Source organism: Lissotriton vulgaris, chromosome 2_1 (genome assembly GCF_964263255.1).
Source record: "Lissotriton vulgaris chromosome 2_1, aLisVul1.2, whole genome shotgun sequence".
NCBI lineage: Eukaryota > Metazoa > Chordata > Amphibia > Caudata > Salamandridae > Lissotriton > Lissotriton vulgaris.
The window spans coordinates 1,017,399,696-1,017,411,808 of NC_141687.1; the positions used below are offsets into that span (position 1 = coordinate 1,017,399,696).

Below are 12,113 nucleotides of genomic sequence, written 5' to 3' on the forward strand. Positions count from 1 at the left end.
ATTATGAATGGCTCAACTTGAAATAGGCAGTACATGTGTTTCGCTGCTTAAGTCAATAATTGTATGCATCCTTGTAGGCATTTTTGTCATATTCTTCATATTAAAACTTTTAACTCATTTGTGTTGCCTTTTGTATTAAGAATCTGCATTGCAGTCAGTTAACAAGTTGTATTACACTCCCTAGGTCATCGGACATTATTCATTGGAGTGCATGTTCCGCTTGGTGGTAGAAAAAGTCACCGGCGTCATAGGCATCGTGGGCACAAGCATCGAAAGAGAGACAAAGAACCAAATTCAGGATTCGATGATGGACGAGAGTCTCCTACATATGGTAAGACTAAGCACATAGTTAAACTACACATTATTTCTTCTGCTGACGTCAGTCATCACTCACTATTCTCTATATTAAGGTACTTCTAAAAGGCAGATTGTGAAAATAAAGTATGCCCAGTGTATAAAATGGGTGTTTCAGACACAGGTATTCTCCATATGCAAAGATGAATAGCTCTGGTTCCCCAGGTCCATACAGTCCTGTTTTTTCTGTACCTTTGTTGACTTGCAGTCCTGTTTATCCATCAGAATATCAAGTCTACAAATCCAAGAGTTCAAATTAAAATCCTCCACTGGATGAGCTAATGGTGCCTGGAGTACGGAAACGTGAGAGCTCTGAAAATAAATTACAATCTTTCTTGTCTGAAAGGATTTGTCGCAGTCCAAAATATCAATGAACTTTTGTGCATGACTTTCAGGTTAGAAAACAATTTTTAATAGGAAAATGTTGCAAGATTGAGGGAATATTTGCTAAGGGTTTTGGGTGGCTGTGGGCAATTTTGTGCTAGCATGCAGACTTTTATAATGGTAAATAAATGACCACAATGCTTTGTGTCGTTTTGCACCTCATTGCTCCATGGGAGAGGCCATACAGAACCTTAATAACCCCAGTAAAACCCCCAGTCGAAGGGACATTGACTTTATCAAGTAGAAATTTCCTTTTAAGACTAGCCAATCGATCTAGGACTGCAACTTCCATGGGCCTCCCATGGAGAAGCATTGGGCCGGCTCATAGAGTTGCCAGGACGATTATGGTATCGCCGAGAAGAATCACAAGGAGCCAAAAGCTTTTACTAACATACCGTACATGTAAATATGAGAGCACACGCGAAAAATAATGAGACAGAAATGGACATCTCGCTTCAGCCTCTAAGGCATTACCTTTGAAGCCAACCACAGGCCAAAGGATGAGACCACCTAGACGGATGGTGGAGAATGAGACCATAGCAATATTAAAACTAGGCAAATATTGGCAAATTATGGCACTGTCTCTGGAAGGTGGTGCTGCTTTCTGGGGGGACACCTTGCAAGCAAGTGTGAACTTTTACTTTTTATCTGACCACAGTTTCAGTGCTATTAAATCAAGTATTTAAATGTATATATTCCACCAAATTGCATGCATTTTTCTAGGCTTTTCAAGTAAAATTGTTCGGTTTTTGGAAGTTTTGGAGTATTTTGGCAATTTGGAGGTCTAGGCGCCACATGTACAAACATTAGTAAATCGATATTCCTAATGTAGGAAACTCATTGGTTTTTATTTAGGGATTGCTTGTGGACTGCAAATCGACCTACCTCATGAATAATAATGAGGTAGGTCGCAGTTTGCAACCCATTAACAATCATGGCCATCACAGGGATGGTGGCCTGCTGAGGTCAGTGTCTGTGATGTCTTTTTAATAAAGCAAACTATTTTTTACCTGCCCGTTTTCCTTAAATAAAAAAAAGGGTTGTATTTAAAAAGAAAAAATTAAACCATGAAGTTTCGTTTTTTAAGAGTAGAAGCTGTTAAAAATATTTTTATTTACATCCTTAAAGGGGAAGACGTCCATTGGGGACTCTTCCTCTTTGCGAATGGGTTACTAATGTGTAAAGTTTAAACTGGTGGTAAAGTATTAATAATTTGCAACTGGAATTTGATTTCAAACCATTAATACATACTGTACCGATTGGTATTTGGAAGAGATGCCCTAAATACGCCCCTTCCAAATATCGAATCGCAAATGCAAAATGCGATTCGGGGGCAGATGTACAAATATTTCATTTTGCGAGTCTCAATTTGCGATAATCAGTGACTCACAATTAATGACTCGCAAAATGAAATATACTAATGTGTCTCAGACAAATTAGCGATTCCCAAATGGGTCACAGAAGACCTGCTTCATCAATATTCATGAAGCAGGTTGCAATTTGCGACTCATTGGGAATGGGCAATAACACAGGGATGGTGGCATGTGTATTTGGTAGAATGTTTTTGCATTTCAGTCACATAGTACAATAAATGTAGAGTTGATGAAGGCAAGAAGCTTTGTTAATGTGCCTGCTGCATATTCTTCTTGTAAACTAAAGGCCACACATTCCAACCTCACTATGATATTTCGGAGACTGAGCTTCTTGCAAAAATATTTATGAACCGTACAGTTTTTATGGGTAATTTCGGCTTTTTATCCTTCTTTGTCTGCTGAAATTGTGTAGATTTGAATATGAGAATAATAGTTTGTTTTTCATATTTCATGGTTGCATATAAGTATTTGGCATGCTACCTGCACTACAACTCTTCTAAAAAGGGAATTATGTCATTCAAAAACAAATTTTAAGAAGAAAAAGAAAGCATATACACGTTTGCAAAGTTAAGATCTTGAGTGAGGACTGTTTCCTAAAGAGTGACCGGTATGAACAGATATATAAGGGGCTCTGAACACTTTGCCTTCTTAGCTGCGAAAATATAAAAAAAATCAGGGCTAGTTTTACATTACATTAAAATATTGTTCAGTCCCACACTCGGCCCTCTCAAAAAGCAAAGTAGTATTCATGGACTAAGACGGTTTCAAAAGTTCTCCCGCACCTTCAAAGAAAGTAAATGTAGGCTTTGTGAGTTAAAAGTATCAACAGGTTCTCAGTAGTAAAAACATCACTGAACCATTAGCACCGATTTTGCACAAGTAAGAAGCTCCAGGTCAAAGTTATATAAAGCAAAAACAAACATTTTAAAGTTAATGGGCAGCAACACACACATTTCTAGAGCGCTGCTGAAACCCAAACACAGATATTCACCCAAGATTGTGAGCTCTCTCTCTGACCATACTACCAACTTGTCTAACTTCTTCCTGGAGGAACCAAAAACCAGCCTGTGACTGACAGCCCCATCGCCAATCTAAATCTAAATGCCTTTGGGCCCTCCCAGCTAAGGACCACACCCGCAGACGAAAAAACACAGTAAGTGACACAGAATGAAAATAATATTCTTTGTACCTCGAGTTTCCGCGTAGCCAAAACAATTCTCAAAGTACAAACAGGACCCAACCGCATCTGACAGTTAACCATCTCAGACCCTCAGAGGTTCGGGTGAGGGAAGCCTGCTTCCTCTGCAAAGGTGGACATCAGGCATTTGCAAAGTCAATAGTACTCTACTTTGCGACCTATTGCCTCTGCCAATGCTTTTAGTTTATTGTGTACAGCATATCGAATAATATTAATGGAAAGAAGTCATAATTTGCGCACGTGCATTTGTATGAAGTGGGTGACCTTTTTCTATTCACATCCAAAATGGACTGGTAACATAGTGCAAAACTATTTTTTTGGTTTAGCAGTAAATTAAAAAAAAAAGTTTACAAGGGTGGGATCTCCTGAGAAGTGGGTGAAAAGAGGTGAAAACGTAGAAAACGAGAGACAACAAAGATAGAGGGGCAGATTTACAAGCCCATTACATCACTTTTATGCCCATGTTGCGCCACTTTTGTGACGCAGCGGCGGTGTAAAAGTTGCATCCCATTTACAACGTGACACATTTAGGGAGATGCGTCACGTTGTAAAGCCCTGCGTCATATTATGTCTGTGCCAGGTACAATGTATGCAGGGTAGGCGTTCCCATGCAAAAAGCCGCATAGAACTGGTGCAGTGAAATTTACAAGATTTCACTGCATCACTCTACGGCTTCACTGCGTCAAAATCCCTAAGCCTGCTCAGACAAGGCGTAAGGATTGACGCATGGCATTTTACATGGGACCTACCTATGTTTTCTGGCACATTGCTGGAGTTGCATCACTTTTGTGACAAGCTTCAACAATGCATCACTTTTCCTCCAAGAGATGCCTCAGAATTTCTGACGCATCTAATTCCTTGCGCCATGATGCACTGTATTGTAAATACAGCGCATCCATGGTGGCGCAAGGCCATTTGGAGGTGACGCAAGGAAACTGGCGCGTCTATGCAGATGAGTCAGTTTGTTTTAAATCTGCCCCAGAGATTGGAGGAGAACGCAAGTGAGAAAGGGCGCTGACACAAGGACTATGCAGTATGATTTTGTTATATGAAAAGAAAATGGAAATAATAGCATCAATCCCCATGTCTACTGTGTAGGCAAGCAGAGAGCGTTGAAGAAAACTTTAACTCAGTGAACGATTAGTGCCTTCATGGTGCCATCAACACCAGAATTAAACGCTATGAAATGAAACAAACAGAAGGAAGGGTGCGCATCAGAGGCCGTAAACAGTAATGAATGGAGGTGACTGCAACGACGAGGAAGCAACCACGGGGAAGCAGAGATGTATGCCATGTACAGGCCAGGTGGCTTAATTCATTTTAAAGCACCAGTAAACACCCTAATCACCATGTGCTTAGCAAAACAAAATATACAAATGATGTGGCATTGTTTAATGTGTCTCCGCACCAAAATAAATAAATAATAATGAATTGCAGAAACTAAAAAGTTTAAGCATATGCCACTGTTGTTACATAGGCAGTCTTCCTTTCTGGTGGAGGATGTAGTATCATTTGGAGAACAGGAAACTCAAGTGATAAAGACCCGCTGATGAAGCTATCCACCAGATCACGCTAGCGGAGATAAACACACACTGCTGGCCGTGACGGCGTGGTTGAGGGTCTCAAGAACACTCTACTTAGAGACTCTGGAATAAAAGACATAAGTGATTCATTCCCTTCCACCCCCATTATCTTTGGTCCATTTGTTTAGTGGATCATCAAATAATCATGTATCATCCAAGATTGTCTTTCAAAACAGTAATTTGAATAGGATCTTAAGCTGTGCAAGCATTGGAGGCAACTGCTCTTGGGTCTTAGTCCTCGACTTGGCATTTCTTAGTGCATTCTCTTAATTTAAGGATGTTGACCACAAAAGGGAACGATTGATAATTATTTGATATGTAAAATTATTAATTTTATTAGCAATGTTTACATAGCGTTTCATTCCGATAATTATAGAATATTATAGCATGAATGGACAATTTCAAAAGGTTCATAAGTGCTTATACAACATGGGTAGAGACAGGTGGATTGAAACAGAGGGAGTGGGGATATCCTACGCGGTATCAGACCAAGTGAAGGTCCTTATCCTAGGAGTCAGGATAGTGCTGATTCCATTTCAGCCACCTTGGCAGAGTGAAAAGGTTGATATAGTGGTGGGGGTCTTTCTACGTGTGTAGTTGTCTCTGCCATGGAAACAGCCATGTAGGAATTTAAAGTTCATAGCATCAATTCTGCCATGGCCATACTGAAATTTCCGAAAAGGGGGTGGTGATGGACAGAGTCTCTGAATTAAGCAGAACACTCCTACCCAGTCAACAGATCAGGGCTTGATCCATCACCATTTTTTATCTCACTGCACCATCCCAGCTCAGAACCTGGATACATGCAAATTAGTCTGTCCCTGGCCCAGTGCATCATGGGAACAGGGCAGACGAAACTACAAAGCCAATTCTTTTACTGGAAAGGAAACAAGCTTCCGGGGACTGGTTTCTGGCATTACAGCCGTCTTCGGCCCGGCTTGCTTGAATCCTGATGGTGCAGTGAGCAAGGGACTCACATCTGAGCATACCCTTCCACGCTTATGGTGGACAAAACGATTCAGAAAAGGGGGTGGTGATGGACAGAGTCTCTGAATTAAGCAGAACACTCCTACCTAGTCAACAGATCAGGGCTTGATCCATCACCGTTTTTTAGCTCACTGCACCATCCCAGCTCAGAACATGGCTACATGCAAATTAGTCTGTCCCTGGCCCAGTGCATCATGGGAACAGGGCGGACCAAACTGCCAAGCCAATTCTTTTACTGGAAAGGAAACAAGCTTCAGGGGACCGGTTTCTGGCATTACAGCCGTCTTCAGCCCGGCTTGCTTGAATCCTGATGGTGCAGTGAGCAAGGGACTCACATCTGAGCATACCCTTCCACGCTTATGGTGGACAAAACGATTCAGAAAAGGGGGTGGTGATGGACAGAGTCTCTGAATTAAGCAGAACACTCCTACCCAGTCAACAGATCAGGGCTTGATCCATCACCGTTTTTTAGCTCACTGCACCATCCCAGCTCGGAACCTGGCTACATGCAAATGAGTCTGTCCCTGGCCCAGTGCATCATGGGAACAGGGCAGACCAAACTACCAAGCCAATTCTTTTACTGGAAAGGAAACAAGCTTCCGGGGACTAGTTTCTGGCATTACAGCCGTCTTCGGCCCGGCTTGCTTGAATCCTGATGGTGCAGTGAGCAAGGGACTCACATCTGAGCATACCCTTCCACGCTTATGGTGGACAAAACAATTCAGAAAAGGGGGTGGTGATGGACAGAGTCTCTGAATTAAGCAGAACACTCCTACCCAGTCAACAGATCAGGGCTTGATCCATCATCGTTTTTTAGCTCACTGCACCATCCCAGCTCAGAACCTGGCTACATGCAAATTAGTCTGTCCCTGGCCCAGTGCATCATGGGAACAGGGCAGACCAAACTACCAAGCCAATTCTTTTACTGGAAAGGAAACAAGCTTACGGGGACCGGTTTCTGGCATTACAGCCATCTTCGGCCCGGCTTGCTTGAATCCTGATGGTGCAGTGAGCAAGGGACTCACATCTGAGCATACCCTTCCACGCTTATGGTGGACAAAACTATCTGATCTGATGACTGGGTATGAGTGTTCTGCTTAATTCAGATACTCTGTCCATCACCACCCCCTTTTCTGAATCAGACTGAAATTTCCCTCAGAAACTGTGAGTACTCGGAATGCACCACCAAAGAAGTGACACATTGCTAGTAAAGAAATTGCAAGGCCTAGGTTTGACATAGCAAGGCTTTTCTCCCAGTGTAACTGGGTCACATGAAAGCATGTTCTATGAAATTCACCACGTATTTCATAGGTTTCTTGCTTAATGTTAAAGACACAGGAAATAAAGGCTAGCCCACAATAAATTTCGTGAAATGTGGGGAATTAACCTCCCGATTCCCAGTTAATAGAGGAGTAAGGCAAGGGTGTATGCTCGTCCCTACCCTGTTCGGCCTTTTCATCAATGCTCTTGTTGCCCACTTAAATGTGGTAAAGGATAATGATGCCCCAAAGCTGGCATTTAGCGAGGTGCCAGCATTGATGATCGTGGACAACACACTGTTACTGTTAAATTCGCCCATGGACATCCAGAGGGTTCTTGATAGCTTCGGTATATTTTTCAAAAACAGGGGGCTTGAGAGGATGTCAATCTTCGACACTCTAGGTGCCACTCTGTCTGAAACGTTTGAGTGGGGCCCACAACTAGCTAAAGCAAGTCTTAAGCTAGCACAGACTGTAGGGGGCTTTGCAAAAATATATAGAAACTCATCCCACAAACCAGTCGAGCCCATGGCGGAGATCGATAAAGTGCAAGCAAGGGGTGCCACAATGTATGGGGCTGAATTATGGGGCCATTGTCCCTCTGGCAGACTGACTAAAATAGAGAATAAGTTTATGAGACAAATGTTAGGCCTCCTGCCAAGCACCCCCCTTATTCCCCTACGCCTGGACTTAGGAATTAGACCAATCGTGGAGGAGATTGGACTTCGGCCACTAACTTTCTGGCGTAGACTGTGGGTGACCCCTGAACTACCCGTCTATCGGTCAGAGTTAAAGGAGTTATTGAGTCTCCGGGGTTTGGGTAAAATACCATGGCTTTTGTATATAAAGAATGCATGCTGTAGGCTGGGTAAACCTAGCTTATGGAGCAACCCTGAGGAAACGTGCCCGGTCATCTCACACCCATAACTAGCAAGAGCCTATAGGTCGCTCAAACTAGTAGATACCCAGGGGGACTTGGCTCTTGGACACCAGACAGTTGATTTTCTAAGTATTAAAGCTGAGCATCTGATTGAGTCCTTCCTGGATGATATCCAGCCCATTTTGGCAAGGAAATTATATATCCAGTTCAGAATGGGGACGTGGCCACTCCGTGCTTTCACCAACAAATGGCAAAAAAACACTCCCCTTGGGTGCCCCGCTTGCAATTGTGTTGCGTAAGAGCTTCATGTTTTTTTCTTCGGTCCTGGCTATAAAATAGCCAGACAGTGCTGGCTCGTCCCATATTGCAGGAATTTGGGGTTTATGCACTTAATGGAGGCATTTAGAGTTTTGAAGTATGATACCCGCCCAACCATTGTTTTAGCTGTATCCGAATTTCTAAACTCAATGTGGTGTAGATGTAGGGTGTTGGTAAACTCTCCACCGCACTCACAAAATTCCTATTGTGCATGAGCTGGCATTTTTAACCTTTTAACTTACTTTTAACCTCTTCCATATTTTAGTAACCAAGATTAGTGATGAATTGAAGTCTCATTGAGGTAAAACTGTATGTGTTTTCGTTTATGGCTGTAGTGGCTTTGTACAGGGTATCTGACATGGTAGTTGGTTGAGGGCGAGATCAAGGTTTGAACCACCCAAACCTCCCACTCTGTGATCACTGTGATGTATTCTAATGCTGCTAAATTTGCAATTTGTGTTTTTATTTATTTGTAATTTATTGGTTCATGTTATGTGTTTTTATCTTGACTATTTTTAGTATGTACTTTTTATGGTCTATATTGACCGAAATAAAGTTTGTGGGATGGATGGATGGGAAGTGAAGAGGTGCTCTCCCTTTGGAGAGGCAGTGGGCTGGAACAGTCCTGTAGACATGTGTGTCAGACATGTCTACCTTCATGAAGTGAAAAACATTCATATCACCCACATTTGGTGATGCTGATGTTTCCTTTTGAGTTTTGGGTAACCCATGCAAGGTATATTTTCTTTTCCCAAGAACACAGCTAAAGGGTTGTGTTAGAAATGGGGTTTCTCAGAGTATTCACCCTGTAGAAGTAGGAACCACCACTGTAGTCAGGGTAAGCTAGATACACACTAAAATATAACCTGTGCTCCCCCTCTTGTAGCATTGCACAGAGCAGTCTATCTAAAAGGTAGGACATGTACTTTTAAGTTTTACATGTCTTGGTAGAGACAAGCATCCAAATTCGTGTTTTACTATTGTGATGCCTGCTCCTCTCATAGGATAGCATTGGGAAATATACTTTTAAATTGCAATTCTGGATTAGAAAGGAGAAACTGCATCATGTTTCATATCTTTGAAATGGCAATGAATAGTCATCTTTATTGAAAAAGTTAGATTTAACCTTATTGTTTTAGAAATGCCAATTTTAGAAAGTGGACATTTCTACTCTATGACGCCTTGCGGCTTGTCTGCAATACACATCTGGGGTGGGTGACAGCTACACTTTGTGCATTCTCTCTGGACAGCCAGAAACACAGGAAAGGTGGGTTTGACAGAGAACTCATCTGCATTCCTCTGCCTCTGATAGCTCTTCCTGGGCAGAAGGAAAGAGGGGGAGCTGACACTTACAACTGCACATGCAGTGTCCTGTTCCCTACATAAAGGGCTAATTTCCAACCCTACTTCAAAGGCAAAACTGGGTATAAGCACTGGGGCTCCGACCCTCTCAAGACAGTACACTACTAGACCAGAGAAGAACTCAGCCTGGAGTAAAGAATACTGTGCCACAAGGAGTGCCACTCTGCTTGACTACTTGTTCTGAAGGAACTGCTTTTCTGCTTTGCTATGCTGCCCTGCTGCCTGCTGATTTCTTCCCTGCTGAGGACAAGGACTGGACTATCTGACTTGAACCCAGACTGACTCCAAGGGCTTGCTGGCTTGCCCCTGTTCTGAAGTCTCAAGGCCATCAAAGACTTCCTTTGACTTTACAGCAGCACCTGAACTCTGCTCTCTGTGAGTCCTGCCCTGCTAAGTAGTCCTACTCCAGTCCTGGGCCATTGATAGGTGATTTCTGCTACCCAGAGGAATCAAAATTGATGCAGTGGGTGCCGCTTCGCGGCATCTAACTCTGGGAGCCGCCTACGAAGAAGCCTGTGATCCCGGTGGGGAAGCCCAGCTGCTACAGGGGTGTTGCGCTGCAGAGACTCGCTCTACCAGGAGTCCCTGCGTGACCCGCATCACCTGCTCGGTGCCCCCTGTTAGCCCCGCCCCCTGGCCGCCATATATCGTATATATCTGGTTCACTCTCCCGCAGTGCGCGGTCGAGCGCCGGGAGAAGCTCGGTACAAGTGCAGGACCATCTGTGGCCATCAGGGGCCAGAAGAGGCCAGGCCGGGCCACCCCTCTTGGCTGTAGGATGAAAGGTTCAAAATGGCAACAGGTACGCGGTCTAACAAATCCCGCAAAGGTGGAGGGGACCAAGTGACTGGCACCATGGACCAATTCATCATTCTGGCTTTCTCCATCGTGGAAAAGGAGATCGCCTTGACTGAGCGCAGACTTTCGAGGGAATCGTCCCGTTTTGCAGATAAGCGCTCATCCATGGGAAGCTTGGCCCTGGTTCCTTCCCCAGCTCACGCCCCAAGTCTTCCACTGACTGAGGCCCCATCTCCTGATATAGATGAACGTGTAATCAGGATTAGGGCGAGTCTTGATAGGCTGTCCGCGATCTCACACTGTAGGGCCATATCTCCCACTCCTGACCCTCTGGCACCCGGGGTTGTGCATACTGTCCCTTCCCCCATTGTTTCTGTAGATGCCTCACCCACGCCAGAGGAAATCGCGCTGGATGGCACAAGGCTTGTTCCTTCGGCCAGAGGTGAGGCTCATTTTGGGAACTCGCCGCTTGCCATCCCGCGCAAAAGGAAGCGGCCAATTAGCCCGTGTAAGGGAATGATATCAAAACCTTATAATAAGGTTAGAAGAAAAAATGCACCTAAAGGGAGCCTTATTAAGAATGGTATTTGCCAGGGGAAAGATCACCTAAAGAGTATTGCAAACAAGGGGCTGATTAGTACCCAACAGCCCTCTGTGTTTGGAATTATCCACAAGCCAGCCCAGGAAGCTGCTCCGGGTGATTCCTCCTTACTTTTTAACATTGAGTGCTTATTGAAGTCAATGGTTTTGCCAATAACTGACAAACTTGAGGGGCTATCAAAACGGGTTGATTCGCTAGAACAAACCATGTTGGATAATTTCTTCTCTATCAAATCACTGATAAAACTGCACTCAAAACTTTGAGATGAGGATAAGTCTGGGAAAGAATCTAGTGCTCCTCCCCAGGGGTCCATCCCTTCCACTTTATCCTCAGCTACTAACTCGGGTCACCAGGGGAAACTCCCTGGGCCACCTTCCGCTATCTCGGCAGGTGTGCGGGAACGTGTTGTTACCGCTGCAACAATTCATTCACAGCCTAATGCTAAGAGCTCCCTTACAAGATCCTCTCAGCAGGCCCCAAAAGTTAAAAACTCCCCTAAACCCAGCACTCCAGGAACCCCCAGCAGTGTCCCCACTGATAATAGCGCCCTTGTAGCTAGTCCTAGAGTAGTTAGCACATCACCTTCCACTAAGCAGGCACCTGCTCCACCACCTCTAGCACAAGCACGAGCAAGAAAAGACACACAGGCCCCTCATGCCAGCCTCCCGCCTGGGTGCCAGCCATTTGTTGTGATCCTAACTGGGGTTCCTGTCCTTAAGCCAGGGACACATGAGTCTTTCTCTGACCTTAAAAACAAAACCACCTTCTGGCTCAGGGAAAATAGGCCTTTACCAGGCTACATAGATTGGAGAATTATTCATGCCAGACGAGTAGGGTGGGTTGGTAACAGTTAAAAAAATCTTAAAGGAGATTGTGTATTGGTTAACTTTAATGACCCAAGAGCAGCAGGCATTATTTATGGCCAAGCTACTAATAGCGACCCGCATGGCATTCAAACTAGGGACTTGGGATACTTCTATCGCCCTTTGCCATCTCCCTGGCCAAACCAGTCGTTC

General features: G+C 44.1%; 1 protein-coding gene across 5 annotated transcripts in view; it reads left to right on the forward strand.

The window, feature by feature from the left end:
* SLC4A10 (solute carrier family 4 member 10) overlaps positions 1–12,113 on the forward strand; it is a 1,035,540-nt gene that overhangs the window by 556,556 nt on the left and 466,871 nt on the right. For all 5 annotated transcript variants that reach the window (XM_086956614.1, XM_086956617.1, XM_086956615.1 and 2 more), the window contains exon 3: positions 185–331. In XM_086956614.1, coding sequence (XP_086812740.1) covers positions 185–331 — 147 coding nt within the window. The remainder of the gene's footprint in view (positions 1–184; positions 332–12,113) is intronic.